The following is a 20,211-nucleotide window of genomic DNA, read 5'->3' as shown; positions in this document are numbered from 1 at the left end:
TGGCACCGCTGCCGGAGACACCAGGGGTGCTGAGCTAGGCTGTTTATTGGGGGGTGGCGGGGGCAGGGGGCCGTCAGCACCGCAGGTGCTTCAGCAGCCACAGCGCCATGTTCATGAAGCCGTCGGCTTCGGCCTCAACGCCGGCCAGCGCGTGGTTGTTCCCCGGGTACCAGAGCAGCCTGGAGGGGAGAGAGGCATCAGCGCCGTGCCCGCGCCTCCCGCCCGAGCAGCCGGCACCCCACTCACCGCGTGGGGACCCCCCGGGTCTTCAGGGCACGGTAGTACGCCAGCCCCTGCTTGGGGGGCACGCGCCGGTCATCCTCCCCCAGCAGCAGCAGCACGGGTGCGCGGACCTGCAGGAGCAGCGTCACCTCAGCACTGGTGTCACCGGTGGGGACGGGGACCGGGACGGGGACGTACCTGGTCGACGTAGCGCATGGGTGACCGGAGCAGCATGTCCGTCCAGTGGGCCGGGTCCGGCAGGGCGCCGGGCTCGTAGGGCCGCCCTGTCTCCGTCAGGCACCTGCGGGCGATAGGGCCGGGGGCGCGCGCGGGGCCGGGGCGGCGGGGGGCCGGGGGCGGTGGTGGTACTCACCAGTCAGGGAGGTCGGTGGCGTCTGCCATGGAGGCGATGTTCACCACGGGGTTGCGGACCACACAGGCGTGGTAGGTGTCGGGGAACCGGCCGAGGAGGTGGCACGCCAGGAAGCCCCCGTGCGAGCCGCCCACCAGTGCCACCCGGCCGGCGTCCAGAGGCTCCTCCTGCAGCACCCGCTCCACACAGAGCTGCCACCGCAGGGGACACGCGCTGCGGCAGCGGCCCTGCTTTCCCTCCTCGGGGGCACCCACCAGAGCACGGGGTAACGCGGGGTCAGGGCCGCGTGCCGGCGCTGTACCTGCACGTCGTGTACGTCCTGCGTGCCCACGTTGCCCGGCAGAGAGGCCACGTTGTCCTGGCCGAAGCCCAGGGAGCCACGGTAATTCACTGGGGGGTGGGTCAGCATCAGAGCCCTCCCTCCCCCTGCCCTGGCCCCACCGCGGGTGCTGTGCCACCCATCAGAGCCCCCGGCATCACTCACCCAGCAGCACAGCGAAGCCCACGCGGCAGAGCGCTGCTGGGTACAGCATCCACCTGGCTGTGAAGACGGTGTGGGGACCCCCTAGGAAAGGCCAAGCCAAAGAGGGGGTGACAGTGTGCCCTGGCTGCCAAGAAGGCCAATGGGATCCTGGGGTGCATTAGGAGGAGTGTGGCCAGCAGGACGAGGGAGGTTCTCCTTCCCCTCTACACTGCCCTAGTGAGGCCCCATCTGGAGTACTCTGTCCTGTTCTGGGCTCCCCACTTCAAGAAAGATGAGGAGCTACTGGAGAGTGTCCAGCGGAGGGCTACGAGGATGAGGAGGGGACTGGAGCATCTCTCCTATGAGGAGAGGCTGAGGGAGCTGGGCTTGTTCAGCCTGGAGAGAAGGCTTATAAGTATCTGCAGGGTGGGTGTCAGGAGGATGGGGTGCCCAGTGACAGGACAAGGGGCAATGGGCACAAACTGAAGCAGAGGAAGTTCTGTCTGAACATGAGGAAGAACTTCTTCCCTCTGAGGGTGACGGAGCCCTGGCACAGGCTGCCCAGGGACGTTGTGGAGTCTCCTTCTCTGGAGATATTCCAGACCCGCCTGGACAAGGTCCTGTGCAGTCTATTGTAGGTGACCCTGCTTCGGCAGGGGGGTTGGACTGGGTGACCCACAGAGGTCCCTGCCAACCCCGAACATTCTGTGATTCTGTGATGCTGCCCAGCCGGGGTGGGGGGCACGGCGGGGTGGGTGCAAGCGCTTACCATGGGGCATCACCACCAAGGGATGCTTGCGGGCGGCGGGGCTCTCGCTTGGGCGCAGCAGGATGGCATCGAAGTCCAGGCCCGCTGCGGAGGTGGGGTGGGGGGGTCAGAGCTCGGCGCGGGGGCCGGAGCCTGGCCCGGGATCCCTGGGCACTCACCATACTGGGGGTGCTCCTGCTCCGGCGGGGGCCGCAGGGTGCGGATGACCCAGCTGATGCCAGGCACTGGGCGTGCGTCCTGCAGGCAGACCCACTGCGCCTGCGCTTCCCGGCCGGCGTCGGGCAGCACGGCCACTCTCTGCGCGTGGAGAAGCGTCAGTGCCGGCGCCGAGGGGCTGGGGGGTGCTGGGGAGGGGGCATCACCGTACCAGTGTCGGGGGGCAGCTCGGGGTGGAGAAACTGGCCACCAAGAGGTCCCGGTCGATGGTGAGGACAGACCAGCTTCCCTGGGGCGCGTCTGGGGAGGAGGGGGGGGTCAGACCTGCAGGCGTGAGCCCCTCCCTGGCACTGCCCCGCCAGCCTGGCACTCACCGGCCGTCAGCGCGGTCGTGGTTCCGGTCACCGTGTCCACCACAAACAGGTCCTAGGGGAACGAGGGCAGAGTCCAGCGGAACCGCGACCCAGCCCGGCCCCCCGGCGTGCCCCGCTCTGCCCAAGCATGGCGGCCCTCACCTCCTGGCTGCGCTGGGCCGTAGCCAGCACGACCCTGCGGCTGTCGGCCGCCCAGCACAGCCGCGGCAGAGCGCCGCAGTAGATGCCCGGGAAGGCGCCTGTAACGAGAGCGCTGGTGCTCAGCAACCCCCCGCCTGCGTCCCCCCCACCGCGCCCAGGGCTCTACTCACCCCACGCCTGCCGCGGCACGGTCTCCAGCACCGTGCTGGTCTGCTTCGTGTACCAGTCGTACTGCAGGAGACATGGGGTGGGATGAGTTTCGCAGGGTCTCAGCGCACGGAGGGGGCTCCGCTGCCCTCCTGCCAGCCCCCACCCCGGCACGAGCACCCGGTCACTCCCCCGGTGCCGCTCACCATGCAGAGGCGGCTGCACTGCTGGTGGGGGCCCAGCGCGTCGTTCTCCAGGTAGACGATGCGGCAGTGGTCGGGGCTGAGCCGCGGGGACCAGACGGCCCTGGTGTCCTCGGAGAGCAGCTCTGCACGGGCATGAGGGGACGGTGAGGGGCTGCGGGGAGCCGGGACGCCAGCAGGTTCGGGGCGCGCGCTGCTCACCGCATCTCCCGCCCGTCAGGTCCACGTAGAAGAGCGCTGACCTGCCGGCAGAGACGGGCGTCACCGCGGGGCCGGGGGTCCCGGCTCGGGGCGGCGGGTGTCCCATGGGGACTCACCGGCGGTTGGTGCAGTGCTGCAGCCCCAGGCGGAAGGGCTCGTGCCACCAGCCCACAAACACCACGCCGGTGTCACCGGGGGACCAGAAAGCCTGTGGGGAGACGGGAGGCGAGCGGCTCAGCCCACCGCTGCCACCTGAAACCTCCCTTCTCTGGTTCCCCCCGCGCCCCATCCTGACCTGGCCAGGAGAGAGGTGCTCTGGGACGCCCTCCAGCACCGAGACGCTGCTGCCCTCGATGTCCAGGACGCAGAGGACGGGCACGCTGCGGGTGCTCAGCGCCTCGCCCCAGTCCTCGCGGTACACAAACTGCTCGCCCTGCAGCACAGCCCCGTCAGCCCCGCGGCCACCCCCGTCAGCCCCCGCCTGCCCCGCGGTGGGGGGACCCCACCTTGAGGGGCTCATCCTCCTTCTTGAGGCTCCCTGCATCCTCATCAGAGCCGTCCAGCTCAGGGGCCTTGCTCTGGAAGAAGGACTCGGCCTTGGGACGCTTCTTCTCCGCCACGTAGAGCAGGTGGGTCTCCGAGTGTGACCAGGCCAGGCAGCCAAACTGGTCTGCAGGGGCGGGTTAGGCGACGGCCACCCCTTCCCCCCAGGACTCCACGTCCCCCAGCACCTCCCGGCCCCTCACCATCATCATAGACGCCACCGTGCTTGTCCAGTGCCGTCAGGTTGATGCTCTTCACCTTGCGGTTCTGATCCCAGACCTGGAGGCGGGGATGATGGGGTGTCCGTGAGCCGTGGCAAGGATCCACCCCCGAGCCCCAGCGTGGATCCGGCCCCCCCCCCAGCCCCCTCCTCACCTCCAGGAACTGCTTCTCCTTCTCCTTGCCCGGGACCTTGCGCAGGACGGCCTTCAGAGCCCCGCTGGGGGACTCCCGGCTCAGCAGCCTGTGGGCGGGGGGGCACCCATCAGCCCCCCGCCATGGCACCCCGAGGGGCCGCCGGCGCGGGGGACGGGCTGGGACTCACTCGTCCTTGATCTCGGAGCAGGTGCCAGCGGGCCCCGAGTAGACGATGGAGGCCCCGTCGTGGAAGATCAAGTACTGGCGGCAGAACCTGACGTTCTCGGCCCGTGCCAGGTCCCGCTGCGCCCACTCTGCGAGGAGCAGGGTGAGGACGCCAGCCGCGTCCCCACCAGGCAGGCAGGGACCCCCCCGAACCCCCCCCTGCCGCCGTACCGGTGTAGAGGCTGCAGTACTTGCCCCCGTACTGGGTGGTGACGTCGGGGCCGAGGCAGGCGCTGCGGGGCTCCGGGTGCCGGCTCAGCTCCCGGTACAGCTCCACCAGCTCCTCCACGCTCGACAGCACCTGCGGGAGCCGATGGCGTGCGGCACGGGCGACAACCGGGGGGCTACCGGGGCACCAGGGGCCACGGGGGCATCAGAAGGGTACTGGGGCAGCTACTGGGGTACCATGGGTGCAGAGCAGGGCCAGTTCTGGGGGTACACAGGCACCCGCGCAGCTACTGGGGCACCAGGGCCAGTGCTGGGGTCAGAGCCGGGGCAGCTATTGGGGTGGGGGGGTAGGAGAGTCTGGGGGCAGCACCAGGGAGCAGAGCAGGGGCAGTTATTGGGGTACAGGGGGGTTAGGAGGGTCTGGGGGCAGTACCAGGGAGCAGAGCAGGGGCAGCTATTGGGGTGGGGGGGTAGCAGGGTCTGGGGGCAGTACCGGGTTCAGTTACCGGGGTAGGGGGGGGTAGCAGGGTCTGGGGGCAGTTACCGGGGTACCAGTGAGTGCCGGGGTACCGGGGGGCAGTGACTGCCGTACACGGGGGGGAATCGGGCGGGGACCGGGGCAGCTCCCGGGGCAGGGGGGTGCCAGGGGTTGCAGTGGCGGTGGGGGGGAGGGGGGGTCCCGGGGCAGTCACGTCACCGCAGCCCCTCACCGGCAGCTCCATGTCGCGGCGGCGGGGCGGGGGCGGGGCCGGCACCGCCACTTCCTGGACGGAGGGGCGGGGCCGGCGGCGGGCGGCACTCCCCATTGGCTGCGGCGCTCGGGCCGCCGCTCGCCTTGCGGCGCCCCCCGGTGGGCGCGGGCGGCGTCGCTGCCCGAGGTCTCAAGGTTGGGGTCCGCGCCTCGCCCCCGCCGGGACCCCCCCGCCGCCCCCGGGGCCGCTCCAGCCCAGAGACCCCCGTTCATCCGCGGGCCCCCACTTGACCCCGCAGCCAGGGGCCAGGGCGCGGCCCCGCAGCCTCTGGGGCGCCCCGGAGTGGTTTCCCCGGCAGGTGGCTGCAGCCGGGGGTCCCCGTGCGCAGGCTGGGGGGGATCGGGCCCTTGGGGCCCACAGGGACCCCCCACCCCCCCGCCACCCCAGAAGCCCCGGGTGTGGGCCCCAGAGCCCACCAGCGCTTGGTGCCAGCCAGCCCCACGGGGTTCCCAGCCCAGCTGCCCTCACCGTGCTGGGGGTCCAGGCCCCCTCGCCCCCCCCCCCCCCCCCCCCCCCCCCCCCGCGCAGGAATCGGGGCCAGTCGGTGGTTTGTGTCAAGTCCTTTTTATTCTGTTCCCACAGAAACACCTGGTGAGGGGGCAGCTTCTGGGAGGGGGGGGTCACGACACAGCGGCGGGGGCGGCACGGCACGGTACGGCACGGTACGGCACGGTACGGGGTCACTACGGGTGGCACAGAGCACAGCAGACACGCACACCGTCACAATGTTCAGAGGGAGCGCGCCCGGCGCCGCGCTTGCCGCCGGAAACGCCGCCCGGCCGCGCGCGGCCCTTCGTCTTCGCACCCTCCGGCCCCCCAGCCCGCCCCGCCCGGCAGACCGCCACGACTGGGTCTGGGGGCCTGGCCCGGCTGGGGCTACACGGCCCCCGGTCCCGGCGAGCGTGGAGGCGAGTGGCGGATGTGCTCGGGGTGCAGAGAGGGGCCCCGGCGGGGGTCCTGGTCCCGCGTGCGATTTACACACTGTACAAGTATTTACAGCGCGAGGAGCGGCGGGGGCCGGGGGCCCGGGGGGGGCACGCTGGGGCTATGCACTTGTCATCGGCGGGGAGAGGCGGCGGGAGGGCGCGGGGCCGGGGGTCTGCTCCGTGGGGCTGCCCCACGCTGCCCCCCCAGTCCCACAGCTGCCGGCCTCTCCCCCAGCCTCGGGCACGGGCAGAGACCCCTGCGGGGGACCTGCCACAGAGCGCCGGCGTCCCACGGCGACCGAGTCCTCGATAACGAGTGCATAAATCCGCTAAGAGCTTCCAGTACAGCGATGGGCCGATGGAAAAGAAAAAGAAAAGAAAAGTCCGGGCAGAGGACAGCAAGCACCGAAAGGCGGGTGGAACCGTGCAGAGGAGTAGCAAGCCATGCTCTACAACGGGACAGACGGTCACGGGCGCTAGGGCTGCCCTTTGGCAAAAGTGGCCCCTCCGTGGGTCGAACATGCCACGAATTCACACGCACGGGTGGTCGGTAGAGAGTCGTTGTCGGGTCGCTCGGCGGCACGCGTTGCGATGAAACCCTTAGGCGCGACATTGAACCGGCTTAGCTATTCACACAGGTCCTGTTCCGGAGTCGTGTTGTTTCGTTGCATAGAACATCAGGCGGGCGAGCGGGTGGGTGCCGCCCTCTGCGGGGGGCACCGGGGTGGGTGCCGCCGGCGCGGGGAGGCGGCTGCACCCTGGCAAGACCCCTCCTCGGGCTGCCTCTCCCCCCCTCCCCGGGGAAACCGCTCCTGGCAGGGCGAGCGGGCTCCGGCCGCCGCACCGGCCATCCCCGCGTCCCCACGAAATGGCTTGAGAAGGACTTGGATTGCACAGTAAGAGGAAGGATACTGCCGGAGGCAAAGCTCTCCTGATCTTGTTCCACGGGATTTGTGCTCTTTTTGTAGCCTCCTGCACTCTATTGCTTCTACAGACGACAGCCCGTGTGCTAACTCATCGCACAAAGCAAAGAGGGAAGAGGATTTGGTATAAAGTTTTAAAAAAAAGCCCAAAACACCCCCAAAACAAAATAAAATGAACCCAGAGAAACTGAGAAAAAAGGACACCCCCCCCCCTCCCCGATGACGCCCCGTGCCCCCCCCGGTGTGGATGAGGTATACACAGAAATCAAAGTGGGATGATTAAGGCTGTTCTTGAAAGAAACGGGGTGCCCGGCGGCGGCGGGCGCGCTGGCTGCGTGTGGCGAGGGCGAGCGCGGCCCTTCCGATGCTTCCAATGGCTTTGGGACAGCGCCGCGTGCCGGAGCGCTCGCCCGGCCGGCGGCCGCGTCGACGAGGGTCGGCCGCGCCGCCTGTCAGAGTCCTATGGCCTCGTATTTCGGTAGTGAAACAGTGTTAGGTCCTAGCTGACGCGCTCCGGGGGTCCCCAGCGGGGCTGGGAGCGGGCCGCAGTGCAGGGGTGCGGGGATGGCCCCGGCGGGGGGGACGGGGTCGGGAAGGAGGAGCGGCGCCCGTGGCACCCAGCCCTCGGCTCGCGGGGGAGAAAAAACCTATGAAGAGACCAGAGCTGGGGTTCGGAGGGAGCAACTCTGCGTATAATCTTGAGAAAGGGCCGCGGCACACCTACGCAGCCTGACCCGACGTTCCGGATCAGGCCCGTCCCCTCGGGGCGGCCACGGGGTCACAGGGCGCGTCCGCCCGCCCGGTGCCGGGGCTGGCCGCGTGCCGCGCCGGAGCTGCTCGCTAGGCGTGGGGGGTGTCCGCCGGGCCCCCGTTCGGCCGCCGTTTGGTCCAGCATCCAAGGATCGCCCTGCTTTCAAAAGCTTGCGAGAGACAGAGAGAGAAAGGCAGAGTAAGGAGTTAGCGGCGACGTCCCCGCGGAGGGGACCCTGCCGAGCGGCGGCGAGCCAAGAGGCGCTGCCGGCGGAGCAGCTGCTGCCGCCCCCAGCGCTGGCCGGGCTCCCGCCGCAGAGCTCGGGCTGCCCAAACCTTCCCCGCAGACCCAGGGTCCGCACCAGCATCCGCACGGCACCGGCCCACGCAGCGCTGCCGGGACCTGGGAACGGGGCCGAGCCCCCACGCTTTGGCTTGGGGATGAGGATGGGGACGAGCAGCCCAGCGCGGAGGGGATGGGGGCTGCACCGTGTCCTCCTCACCCTGGGGAGCGGGAGCGGGGCACGGCACGGCTCAGCGGGTGCTAGGGGGACAGCGGTGCCGCGGGACCCCTGGGGACGGCGTGGCAGAGTGGGACCAGCGCGATAGAGGGGACCGGTGTAGGGCGTTGCCCCAGCCACTCACCGTTATACCCAGAGTCCGGCGCCGGGTGCTGAATTCACTGGCTTCTTCATAGGTTTTTCCACTGCAACGACTCGATCTCCACTCGCTCCCCAAACTCCTGCGGCGGGAGGGAGCGGGAGGGCGTCGGGCACAGCCAGGGCAGCGAGAGCCCCCGGCGCAGCGCGCCGCGCCGGCTGCACTCACCTTGTGCCGTTCTCTCACCAGAACGAAGTGAACTTCTTGCCGAAAGCCGACACCGCTGCGGGGAAGCCGGGAGAGGCGTCAGCATGGCGTAGCTGCCCCGGCCCCCCACCCCCTCCACCCCCCAAACCCGCCGCTTTTGCCCCAGGCTGTGGGAGCACCGCACCCCGTCAGCTGCTCCCGGCCGTCCCTGTGGCGCCCAACCCCACCTTGGTGTGGCGGAGCATCGCTGCCCCGTCGCCGGGAGCAGCCCTCACCTTCAGTCAGTTTGCCTGCTTGTTCCGCTGCTCCCCCCGGCAGGATTTTGGAGAAAACGCTCTCTCCTTCCGCCCCGGGCTGCCCCGGCACTGGGCCTGCGGGACCACGCGGCCCGGCCACCCTCGGACCGGGCTTGCTGTCTGCTGGGGGATGAATGAAGCCGCTGTCAGCAGGGGACGGGTCTGGCCGGGGGGCTTGGCCGAGCCCCCGGCGTGCCAGGCAGCCGTCGCGGCGGGGGACGGGACCATGGCACGGGGCCCACTGACCTGCTGCTCCCAGGGGCTGCGCCGCGGGCGCTCTCCCCGGCTGCTGTGGCACTTTTGCTGCGGGTTTGGACGCATCCGCCGGCTCCGCTTTCGGCTGGAAGGGGGAAAACAGCTCTCAGGGCTCACCCTCCTGGCAGAGCATCCTCCGGGGGTTGGTCCGGGCCGGGAGGCAGCACCGAAACCCCCAAACGCCATGGGAAAACAGCCCTGCAGCCCCAAAGGCACCAGGGAGGGATCCAGGGCACGGCAATGTCCCCCCTCAGGTCCCCTCACACCCAGGGGCGGCCGTGGTGGGCACACGGGTGGGATCCACCTCGCTCCACAGCTCCCATCTCCAACCCTTCCCCCACGAACCCCTGGCCATGGCCAGCCGGGCCGGTGCCGGGCAGAGCCGCGGGGCAGGCAGTCGGCCGAGCTGGCTGAGCCCACACTTACCGCTGGCGCTGCGTGCCCACCCGGCTGCGCATGGAGCGCGGCCGGCGCCTTCCCCGCTGCCGGGGCTGGCCCCGGCTGCTGCTGCGGTGGCCGGGACGATGGCGGTCCCTGCGTCCTGCCCCTGGCCTCGGGCTGCGCCGAGCCCGCTGGCTGCGCAGCCTGCCGTGCCGCCGGCTGCTGCCGCGCCGGCTGCTGCCCTGCCTGCTGCTGCCTGGCCGCCGGCTGCTGCGGGTGGGCGAGGGGCTCCGGCTTCGGTGCTGGGGTGGCCGGCCCGTGCGGCTGGGAGGGCTTCTGCGCCTTGGGGGTCTCGGCGCCGTGGTGGTGAGCGGCGGGGCGAGACGGCGCGGCATGCTCGGCAGAGCTGGGGCCGTAGGGCACGGGCGTGCGGGGCTCGGGCTGCTGCGCCTTCTTGGGGGCGGCCGGCGGCCCGTGGCTGCGGGGCTCGTGGCGGCCGGGCTCCCGCGGGTGCTGCTTGGCCGAGCGGCGCGGGGGCTCGTCACCGGTGTGCCGGGAGGTGCCGGCGTGGCGCCCGTACTCCCCGTGGTGTCGGTGCTCGCGGTGCTGGGGGTAGTCGTCGTGCTGCCACAGGTCCTCGTCGGGGGGCTCGTCGTAGTCGTGGTAGGTGTGCTTAACCGGGGGTCTCTTCTGCGAGGAAGAGTGGCCACCGTAGTGCCTGACCCTCTCTGCCCGCGCCTCCCTGGGCTTATCAAACCAGTCTGTCTCCTCCTGACCCAAATGATAGGCTTCGGAAACCAAAAACAAACCACAGTCAATCTCTCGCCCGAGGCCACCCGGGCAGAAGCCATGCAATGAGACGGGAGAGGCAAGCAGCGGGCACGCGCGCGGGGGACAGCCCGCGCCGGTGGGGATGGGACGCGGCGCCGCGCAAGACCAGCTAACACCGAACACCCGGGGCAGGGGGAGGAAGGCACATGTCAAGCAAACGGAGGCGGTGAGTGTCTCTGCGTACAAGCGGACGGGCATGCCCCGGGGATTCGCCATGCTCTGGGGTGGTCACCACGGGGAGCCGTTACCTTCACTGTCCGAGACCACGCAATGGGCATCGTCCATGCCGTAGCCCTCCTCGTGCTTGTACGAGTGACTCCTTGGCACGTCTTTGATGTGCTCTTGCACATCAGGCAACGAGTGGCTGGAGCAGAACTGGGAGCAGGGGTCCCCCGCCAACTGGGGGCCGGGTCCCCCCCCGGCACGTGACCCCCCCACTGCCTTCCCCAGGGGGCTGACGGGGCTCTCCTCCTCTGAGGGCTGCGCGCGGATGGGCGCCCGCCCGCGGCTCTGGCTCACGCCGAGGGACGAGGGCTTGGAGCCGCCTTTCTGGGAGCGCTCCGCACCCTCCCGCTCGTAGGACTTGCTCCGGCCGCCCGCCTCCCGGCCAGAGGACTTCTCCATCCCGTAGCCGGAGGAGTGTGTTCTGCTGCCGGCGGAGTAGGCCCGCTCCTCCTCGTCCACCAGATCCCGGCTGGAGACGCCGTAGTACTTCTGCTGCTCGTAGACATTCTTCTTCAGGCCGTAGGTGATCTCCTCCTGCAGCTTCTTGGCCCGGGAGGCCACATTGCTGCTGCCGACCGAGGTTGTCACCGTGTAGGAGGCCAGGTCCGACTCCACGTCTTTGGCTTCTTCAATGGGAGAGAACTTGGAGATCTTCTGCTCCATGCCCTGCTTCCTGTGCTTGCTGCGCTTCGAGGAGACGACAGCGGGTGCCAGGCTCTTGGACGAATGCTTCGGCAGTGCCACACCAGCGCCGTGCTTGTCGGCCCGCGAGGAGTGCCGGTACTCGCTGTCCCCGTAGTAGTAAGACGAGCCGGCAGAACTCCCCGACACCCTGCCATTGCTCTCCACGCCCCGGTGGTAGCTGTTCTTCCCTCGATGGTCAGGGCCGTGGTGGTCGTAGACATCCTCCTCGGATTCCTCCTCAGCTTTGGCGTAGCAGCAGGGCCGGCTGGAGCCCTCCGCGTCCCCCAGTTCGCTCTTCTCCCTGCCATGGCGGCTGTCAGCGCCCGTGCCCGCCGGCTCCACTTTCTGCCCCTCCACCGCCGGGCTCTCCTTGGTGAGCTCGCTGATGTCCTCGATCATCACGTAGTTACGGGGGATGTTCTGCTCCAGGCTGGTGTAGAGGGACTCGGAAGAGAAGCTGGCCGAGGGCCCCGGCGCCGCACTGGCTCTCTCGGCCGGCCGTGCCTCTGGCGCCTTGTACTGCTCGTAGCTGCCGCTCGCTGTCGTGATGCTGAAGGTGACGTCGGGGATGGCGGCGGAGCTGGTGACCGCACTGATGACCTCGTAGTTGGTGGGGATCTTCTGCTCCAGGTCGGCCAGCGAGGTCTGCCGTGGCTTCTGGTGCCCGCTGGCCACCTCTGCCAGGCTCTGGAAGAGGGCAGGCTGTGTCGCGGGCACAGCGGTCGCCCCGGTGAAGGCGCTCGGCGCTTGGTAGGGGTTTTGGGGCCGGAAGCCCGGCTGGCCCGGTGCGCCCAGCTCTGGGTATGCGGCGCCGGGGGCTGGGAAGGTGCCAGGCGAGGCGAAGGCAGGCAGCGGGGCTGCTGGCAAGCCATCCTGTGCGGTGCTGGCCGCAGGGTGCTGGGGGGGCTGGAGACGCGCCGGCGGGAAGGCGGCCGGGCCCTGCGGGGCGGGGTACGGGTAGGCGCCGTAGGCGGCAGCGGCGAAGTCGGGGTACTGGCTGGAGGGCGCGGGGCGCAGGGCGGTGGCGTCGTAGGCGGCGAGGCGCAGGCTGTGCAGCTCGCTGTCGGACAGGTAGTCGCGGCGGTCGCTGGCACACCGCAGGTAGGGGTGGTCACGCCCGCCGCCCCGCTCCTTCAGCAGCGACTCCTTGCGCTGGGTGATGCCCAGCTCCAGGTACTTCAGCTTGGCGTCGATCTCCTTCTCCTCCTCGTCCAGCTCCGCCTGCTTCTTCCGCAGCTTGGTGGCCTCGTGCTCCACCAGCTTCAGGTCGCGGTCCAGCTCCTTCAGCAGGCTGGCCTTGGTGACGGGCGCGGTGGCCTTGGGGGCCAGGCTGCCCAGGTAGAGCTGGGGGACGGCCGGGCTGGCCAGCGGGACGTGGGGCTCCTCGGGCGGCGGGCTGGGCAGCGTCCGCTTCACCTTGCGCGCCAGCGGGCTCGACGGCAGCCCCCCGACCTGTGAAGCCAAGGAAGACACGGTCAGCAGTGCAGGGGGGTGTCCCCCCATGTCCCCCCACCCCGAGCTCCTCCCGCGCTCCGGGGTTGCGGCGCGGCGGCCCGCTGCGCACGTGTGCCCCCACGCACCGAGCAAGCAGCGTTTACGTAAAAGCGCAATAAATAGGATGGAAGTAACAGGCAGGGCGCTTCCCGTGAGTAATTACCGGGGGTGGCAGGCGGCCAAGCGCCGGGTCGGCCGCCCGCACGCTGCCGCCTGCCGCAAAGAACCGCTTCCCGTCCTCAGGCGCTCGGCAGCGGGGCTCGGGGCGCTGGCTTCGGGGCTGCTGCCGCCCCACGAATTTCCCCAGGGCTGTTTGGGGGGGGGGGCTTGGCAGCCTGAAGCAACCTCGGTGCGTGCTGGCAAAGGTGGGAGCGACAGCCGGCGCAGCCCGAAACAGAGCTGTGCATGGCGGCTGCTCCTCGGGAGAGCCAGGGGAGCCGGCTGGGGCACGGGGCAGGGGGCAGGGGATGGCCCCGGTCCTGCCACCCCACAGCAGCTCTCACACCTCCATGGGCTCTCGCAGCCCGCCGAGCTCCAGGGTCTCCCTCCGCATCTTTTGAAATATGAATTACCGCAGCACTAATGGAACCGAAATGTCCCGAGGTGCCTCCTGGGGCCGTTCCCCAAGGGAAAGGTTGCTCCCCGCACTGACGTACCTGGGTGCCGGGGAGCAGCGGGTGCTGGTAGAGGGAGAACCTGTCCTTGCCGGCCTCCTCGGCAGTGGGGCTGATGGGCTTGGGGTCGGAGAGCGAGCGCTGCATGGTCTTGATGGGGCGTGGCAGCGTCTGCTGGCGCTGGGCTGAGTCGGCGGTGAAGTGCTTCTGCGGGGGGACGTGAGCCTTGTTCAGGCGCTCGCTGGTGGCGAAGGAGGACTCCAGGAGGCGGTGGGGGGAGAGGGGGGAGACGGGCGAGTAGAGGACCTGGGGAGAGCGGGGTGGCTGGCGGGTCACCAGCTGTGAGAGGGACTCGGCCGGCAGATGGGACTGGTAGCCGATTTCCAGGGGATCCGGCTTCTTCTTCTCAAACTTGCCCAAGGTCTGCTGCCGGACGGCATGGGGGTCCAGGGGGCCCGTGCTCACCATCTGGAGGTTGGTGGAGTAGGGTGGGATGGTGGTGGGCACCGTCAGCTGGGGGACCACCACGCCGGGCTGGGGGGCCGGCTCCGGCTCCGTCTGGCAGGCCAGGCTCTCGCCCCGCTGCGTCTTCTCCGGCGCCGAGATGTACTTCACGATCTCCACCCGAGGGTCGTGGGTGGTGATGTGGATGGAGGGGGAGACGCGGAGGAGCTGATCGGGCTCTGTCTGCACCGAGCAGTCGCTGATGGTCTGGATGCCCACGCTGGCAGTGCCGCGAGCCGGCCCCTCCGGCTTGCCCTCGGAGCCGGACTCAGCGTGCCGCGAGGGCCGGGAGCGCCGGCGCCGCACGGGCTGCTCCCACTCCCCGCTGTCCTCCTCGTCCGTCTGCACGCTGCAGTCGGTGCCGCGCCGCGCCCGCCGCCGCCGCGACAGCAGGTACCGCTCCTCGCCGTCCTCCTCGTCCGTCTGCACGCTGCTGTCCGCCGTCTTCCTTGCTGCGAAGGCCTCCCGCGCCGCCTCCTTCTCGTAGGCGTCCCGCAGCCGCGGCATCGAGTTCCTCTTCTTGATGCCCCGGCCAGGCTCCCAGGGCTCCTCGGCCTGCAGCGACATGTCCGAGGCCGAGCTGCTGAGCGGCCGCTGCGGCGCGGGGTAGCGGGGGCCGGCGGGCCCCTCCGGCAGCCACGCCTGCCCGTTGTGCGGTGGGCCCCGCGGCAGCTCGGCAGGCACCTCGGGCGGGCGGGCGGCGGGCTCGGCGGGCGCGGGGAAGGTGCTCTTCTGCCGCTTCTGCTCCTCCAGCTGCTGCTGCAGCTGGTGCTGGAGCTGGTGGATGTGCTCGAGCTGGAGGCGCTGCTGGGCGAGCTGCTCCCGCTGCAGCGCCAGCTGTGCGTGCCGCTCCTCCTGCTGCTGCTGCAGCACCTGCTGCTTGATGCACTGCAGCTCCTGCAGCTCCCGCTGCACCAGCAGCTGCTCCTTCTCCCGGTGCCGCTGCAGCTCCGCGCGCTCCCGCTCCAGCTCCTCCTGCAGCCGCAGCTGCCGCAGCTTCTCCAGCTCCACGCGCTCCCGCTCCAGCTGCAGCACGTGCTCCTGCTGCTTGCGCTGCCGCTCCTCCTCTCGCTCCCGCTCCTCCCGCTGGGTCCCGTCCGGCAGCGCCTTGGGTGCCGCGGCCGCCTGCCCGGCCTCTTTGCCGGCTGCCGGCGCTGCGGGACCCTCGGCGCGGGGGACAGCCCCTGCTGGCTCCGCTCTCTGCAAGCTGCCGGCGGGGGCTTTGGGAGCGGGGCCGGTGCCGGCCGCCGCCGCCGGTGCCGTGCTGACGGGCTTGCCCAGGTAGACGGGCGTCTCCATCAGTGAGGCCGCCGGGGCCGGCCGGCCGGGGGCCGGGTAGTGGTAGAGGCCCTGCGCCGGCAGCGGGACGCGGGGGGTGACGGCCGGCAGCCTGGGCAGGCTGGCCAGCGGGACCGCCGTCACGCTGCCCGGACCGTAGGGTCTGTAGAGCCCGCGCAGCATGGGCCGCAGCACCGAGGCCGGCTGGGTGGTGATGGGCAGCGTGGAGGCGATGGGCGTGTTGATGGTGGAGTAGATCATGCCGTCGGCGGCCCGCACCGTGGCGGAGGGAGGGAACATCTGTCGGACGGCGCCCAGGCGGACGCCGGGGACGTTGTACTGCGCCAGGCTGCCAAAGCCCTGCCGCGCCTCGGGGAAGGTGGGGTTGTACATCCCGCCAGGTTTGGGGGGTGCGGGGCCCCCTGGACCCCCCGGCCCGGCACCAGGGCCATAGGGCAGCAGGTCGGGGCCGTTGGCGTGCCGGCCGCCATACTGGTCCATGGAGTTCAGGGCGGCACACATGCGGCTGATCTCGCGCGCCGTGGTGGCACTGTAGTGGGCCAGGCTGGACTCCTGGAAGCTGGCCAGGTCCCCTCGGGGCGAGAAGCGGTAGTCGGAGTAGAGGTTGGTGGCTGAGCTGTATCTCCGCATGGGGAGTGGGTGGCCCAGCAGCTCTGCCGGCTGACGGAGATCGGAGAAGGAGCCGTACTGCAGCCCCTGGCCCAGGTAACCCCCTTCGGCGAAGCCCACGCTGTAGGAGTGCTTCATGGTGCTGAGGTCCACGGCGCCGTCGCCTGCTGGGGAGGGGAAGGGCTGATCCCCCTTCACGGGGTAGTAGCTCATCCCCATTTCGGAGAGGTTTGTATCCGACATGGAGGAGTAGAGGCGGCCAAAGGCGCCGGCGGGGTAAAACTTCTGCTCCTCGTAGAGCGCAGGTGCCACGGCCGGCTGCTCCCGGTAGGGGAAAGTCTCCGGCAGCTCCGGCTCTCTGCTGCCGTAGAGGGGCCCGGCGGCTTTCCGGCCAGGCACCGCTGCCTCCCCAGCTTTCTTCTCCGGCATCTTGGAGGTGGGGTTGAAAGCGCCGGTGCAGCTGCTGCCGAAGGGGAACTTGTAGACCACGTCGCAGCAGGCCACCTGGCTCTCCGGCTTCACACCCGTGAGGTCCAGCACATTTGCCGGCGGCTCCTCCTTCAGCACTTTGGTCACCGGGCTGGCCACCGCCTCCTCCATCTGCACCATCATCACCTGGGACTTCTTGCCACCCAGGGCAAGGAGAGGGCTCTGGCTCTTCAGCTCCACCGGCACCGTGCGGTACAGCTCTGAGCCTGGCTCCAGTGGGAAGGGCTGCTGGAGGCCGCCAACGTTCTGCGCCCCGCCAGTCTGTGTGATGAGCGTGTCCTTCTTCACCATCTGGCCTGGCACGCCGTACCTCGCAAACTTGGTCTGGGGGGGAGCGGCGGGCTCAGGTTTGCCGCCAGCTGCCCCGCTGGCCCTGACAGCGGCTGTCTGGATGCCCTGCTCCACCTGCTTCACCTGTGCCAAGCACACCGGGCTCCCGGTCCCCTGCCCGAAGTCCACCCGGCTCTGGAAAGGGTCTCCGTAGACCACGGGCTGCTTGGGCTGCGAGAGGAGCATGGGGGAGGCGATGGCCAGGCCGGCAGTGCTGGCTGCCGCGATGATGGCGTGGGGCTGCTCCTGGGCGTTGAGGTTGATGATCAAGGGCTGGATGGCGGTGGACTGCCGGCTCGGGATGTGGTCCAAGGTCAGGCAGTACTTCCTGGCCTCGGTGGCCAAGGAGGTGAGATCCATGCCTTGGTCCGTTATGATGATGGGGGCTGACTTCAGCGCGGTCCGTAAGTCCACGGCATTCGTGCTCGGTGCCTTGGGCCCCGGCTCGACCCGGGACGTGCCGGGGACGGAGGAGATGCGGCAGAGGGAGATGTTTTCCGCAGGGAGCGCTCCCCAGCCGTATAGCCCCGCGATGCCGTCGGTGGCTGAAGTCACGGCGGTTGCCTTCTGGGTGTGATCCTTCACCGGCTGTGCCCTGACGTAGGCGCCCGTCGGCGGCTCTGGCGCCTGGCTGTAGCCGTGTGCCGGCAGCTGCCGGCTCGGCCTGGTGGGGGACGAGGTGGGGGACATCAAGGAGTCGGAGCTGGCTGGCTTGGTTTGGCTGGCTGCGTCGGCCGCCAGCGTGATCAGCATGAAGGTGGAGTCCTGCGAGGAGGGCTGCCGGGCCAGGCGCGGCGAGCCTGCCCGGTGCGGCGTCTGCGTCCCCTGTGCCACCATGGGGGAAGAGGCGGCAGGGCTGGCGGCGGCGGCAGTGGGACCCTCGTAGGGGAGGAGGGTGCTCTGTGTCTGCGTGGAAAACTCTGCCGTGGCCTTCGCGGCGTGGGTGGGACTCTGCGTGGGGGAGGTGGGCGAGAGCGGGGGGCTGGAGCTCTTGAAGAAGGAGTATGTCTTGGGCGGCGGGGGCTTGCTGTCGCTCGCAGCCGGGAGCTTCTCCCTGGCCGTCTGCACGCTGATCTCCGCTGCAGCCTTGCTTCTGCCGGTGTCCTCCATCTGCGAGCCGTAGCTGAGGGTGCTCTTTGCCAGACTGTAGCTTCTGCTGGCTACTGATGGGGTCTCTGGAGCCGGGGAGCTGTAGCTCCGCAGGGTGCTCCCGGGGCCACTCGCTGTCGTCGTCACCGTGCTGGCGCCTTTGCTGTAGGCGTAAGGAGCGGCAGCAGCCTTGGATGCCGGGCTGGGCACTGCCGGGGTGCTCTGGAGCTTGGCTAGGTCTTGCCCCTCTTTCGCAAAATGCTGGGTGACCCGGACGTCGGGGATGGCCTTGCCCGCGCTGCCGTCGGAGGTGGCGAAGGAGACGGGAGCAGAGAGCTGTGTGGGGCTGGTGCCGGGGGTGAGCGGACCGCCGTTCTGCTTCATCAGGTCGGCGTAGGCGCTCTCGGCGTTGAGGAAGTGCTTCTCCTGGTACGCCTCCTCCTGCCCCTTCGCCTTCTGTCCCTGCTCGAGGGCCAGGTCGAAGGAGGAGGCCTGGTGCATCCTGGAGATGCTCTGCGAGGTCTGCAGGATCTCCTCGTACACCGCTCCCGCCTTCGGCAGGGCGCTCGGATAGCCGGGCTGGGAGGGCTGCGCGGGGCCGCCGGCGTACTGGTACTCGAAGCCGTTCTGGCCCTCGGTGCCGCGGTAGCTGACCTGCTGGTAGGTGCCACCATAGGAAACGGCCGGCTGGGCCTGCTGGACCTGCTGCTTCTGCATCATCTCTGCCTTCCTCATCATCTCCTCGTAGGCTTCCTCAGCGCTCTTGAGGGGCTTGCTGGCGGGCTGGCTGGGGCCGCTGTCCCCCTTCTCCGTCGGGGAGTACAGCGACATGAAGGTGGGCAGGTTGTACTCACTGCCCGACTTGTACAGCTTGGAGGCCACGGCGTCGAAGCTCTCGGCCTCCGAGTCGATGGAGGGCGAGTACTCGGAGCAGGAGGAGCGGTGCAGCTCCTCCATCTCCGCCGCCTGCCGCAGCTCCTCGGTGGGGGAGGCGTCCTCGATGGGGGAGAGGTTGCTGGGGGGGGTTTTGGAGCGCTCCCTCCTCCGCTGGGCCCTCAGCTCCTCCTTGTCGCGCTTGGTCTTGCGCGCCGTGCTCCGGATGCGTTGCTGCTCCACCTCCCGCATCTTCTCCTGCTCCCGCAGCAGCTCCTCTTCCTCCCGCAGCTCCTCCTCCTCGGACGAGTCCTCGATGGTGGGCAGCAAGGGGCCGTGCGAGCGGTGGCGAGCCTTCCTCTGCTGCTTCACCTCCTCCAGCCGCTGCCGGCGGCTGGGGCTGCTGTCGCTGTCCTCCTCTAGCGAGGAGATGGAGGTGGGCGAGGTGCCTGAGGTGTAGCTGGGCGTCGTGGCTGGCAGGGTGGAGGAGTACTCGCCCCGGGAGCGCTCCTCGGGGGAGCCCGTCAGGCTCTCCATCTCCAGCTCGGGCTCCCGGTCCAGGCTGGTATCTGCCTCCTGCCCCATCTCCATCTCCCGGCCGTACCCAGTCGTGCTGTTCAGCTCGATGGTCTTGAAGCGCCGCAGCCCTCCCTGGGCCGTGCTCAAGTCGTCGCCCTCCGCCGCCTCCAGCTCCTTCCTCTCCTCCTTGTACAGGCTGCCAGGGCTGTGGGGCAGGCGCCGCTTGGCTGACGCCGGCTCTTTGCCCTTCTCCCCCTCAGCCTTCTGCCCGGCTTTGGGGATGCTGTATTTGGCACGCCCGTAGCCTTCCTCTTCCTCTTCCTCCTCGAGGTTATCCTCCTCCGCGCTCATCTCCATGATCTGCCTCCGCATGAACTCCTCGTCGCTTGCCTCTGCCTCCCGGCCCTTGGGCTGGGGGGGCACCGGGGAGAAGCCCCCCTCGCTGCTGTCCTCCACGTAGTCGTGCCGCAGCTTGCTGCCAAACTCATCCGAGGACTCCGCGCTCTCCCGCCGCTCCCGCTGGTTCTCCCACTCCAGCGAGTCCTCATCTTCCTCCAGGATGTCCTCCAGCTCCTCGTCCGAGTCGAAGGCTTCGGGGGTGATGGAGAGGTACCGTGGCCGCTGCCGTTGCCGCTGCTCCTCCCGCGCCTCCGGGCTGGCCTTGCCGCGCTCGGCGGGCTCTGGCGGGGCACCCCGACCTTCCAGCAGCGGCCGCATGCTGCTCTCCAGCTTGGTGAGCTCAGAGGGGCTGGGGGGGCTCTGCCCGGCCAGGCCGGTGCCGCTCAGCTTCTCCTCCTCCTGCTGCACCAGGCCGGTGATCTCGCTCTGCGAGCTGGAGATGCCGTCGGAGGAGTAGCCGGTGTCGCTCAGGCTCTGGGGGCTGCGGGACAGGTCCGGAGGGTAAGGCTTGCTCCCGTCCTGCGGGCCGGGGAGAGCACAGCGTCAGACCCGGGTGGCTCTGGAGCCGCTCCCCCAGCTCCCCCCAAATCCCGCCCTGGGGAGCACGCCGGAGGTCTGGGCAGCGCTGGGAGCCAGCCCAGCACCAAGGCTGGGGGTCTCTGCGCATCCCCCCCTGCAACGGCTCGTCAGCAATTTGTCTGCGCGCTAATGAAGGCAGGTGACAGGGCGTGCTGCAAGCAGGGGACAGCACAGCAAAAGTCTCCGGAGGCAAAGGTGTCGTGGGACTCATAAATATGTTTGCCAGACGGGGCCCCATCAG

General features: G+C 69.7%; 2 protein-coding genes across 4 annotated transcripts in view; both read right to left on the bottom strand.

The window, feature by feature from the left end:
- Positions 1-27: 27 nt before the first annotated feature.
- On the bottom strand, positions 28-5,101 carry LOC142362733 (acylamino-acid-releasing enzyme-like). 2 transcript variants are annotated; one of them, XR_012765254.1, is made up of 22 exons: positions 5,053-5,101; positions 4,346-4,475; positions 4,137-4,263; positions 3,968-4,055; positions 3,796-3,871; positions 3,556-3,719; positions 3,345-3,482; positions 3,166-3,257; positions 3,050-3,090; positions 2,852-2,973; positions 2,669-2,729; positions 2,499-2,596; positions 2,358-2,409; positions 2,195-2,283; positions 1,986-2,124; positions 1,828-1,911; positions 1,080-1,160; positions 897-985; positions 596-786; positions 421-506; positions 247-353; positions 28-179 (listed from the first exon to the last, which is right to left on the bottom strand). XR_012765254.1 is itself a non-coding variant. In XM_075432876.1 (22 exons), exons 1-22 carry the CDS (start codon positions 5,062-5,064, stop codon positions 74-76), a joined length of 2,190 nt encoding a protein of 729 aa, XP_075288991.1. In that variant the 5' UTR covers positions 5,065-5,101; the 3' UTR covers positions 28-73. The 2 variants fall into 2 exon arrangements, 1 of the variants encoding a protein (XP_075288991.1); XM_075432876.1 differs by having other exon boundaries at positions 421-523.
- Positions 5,102-5,652: 551 nt separating this feature from the next.
- Positions 5,653-20,211, bottom strand: part of BSN (bassoon presynaptic cytomatrix protein) — a 93,991-nt gene continuing 79,432 nt past the window's right edge. Inside the window, exons 5-12 of one of the 2 annotated variants that reach the window (XM_075432874.1) lie at positions 13,323-19,910; positions 10,512-12,624; positions 9,478-10,220; positions 9,043-9,136; positions 8,776-8,919; positions 8,522-8,576; positions 8,339-8,435; positions 5,653-7,863 (exon numbers count right to left, since the gene is read on the bottom strand). In XM_075432874.1, coding sequence (XP_075288989.1) covers positions 8,536-8,576; positions 8,776-8,919; positions 9,043-9,136; positions 9,478-10,220; positions 10,512-12,624; positions 13,323-19,910 — 9,723 coding nt within the window. In that variant the 3' untranslated portion in view covers positions 5,653-7,863; positions 8,339-8,435; positions 8,522-8,535. The remainder of the gene's footprint in view (positions 7,864-8,338; positions 8,436-8,521; positions 8,577-8,775; positions 8,920-9,042; positions 9,137-9,477; positions 10,221-10,511; positions 12,625-13,322; positions 19,911-20,211) is intronic. The other variant, XM_075432875.1, reaches the window with a different exon arrangement.

Source organism: Opisthocomus hoazin, chromosome 11 (genome assembly GCF_030867145.1).
Source record: "Opisthocomus hoazin isolate bOpiHoa1 chromosome 11, bOpiHoa1.hap1, whole genome shotgun sequence".
Taxonomy (NCBI): domain Eukaryota; kingdom Metazoa; phylum Chordata; class Aves; order Opisthocomiformes; family Opisthocomidae; genus Opisthocomus; species Opisthocomus hoazin.
Note: the sequence above shows the minus strand (reverse complement) of the source record. Positions and strands in the feature narration are given on the sequence as shown.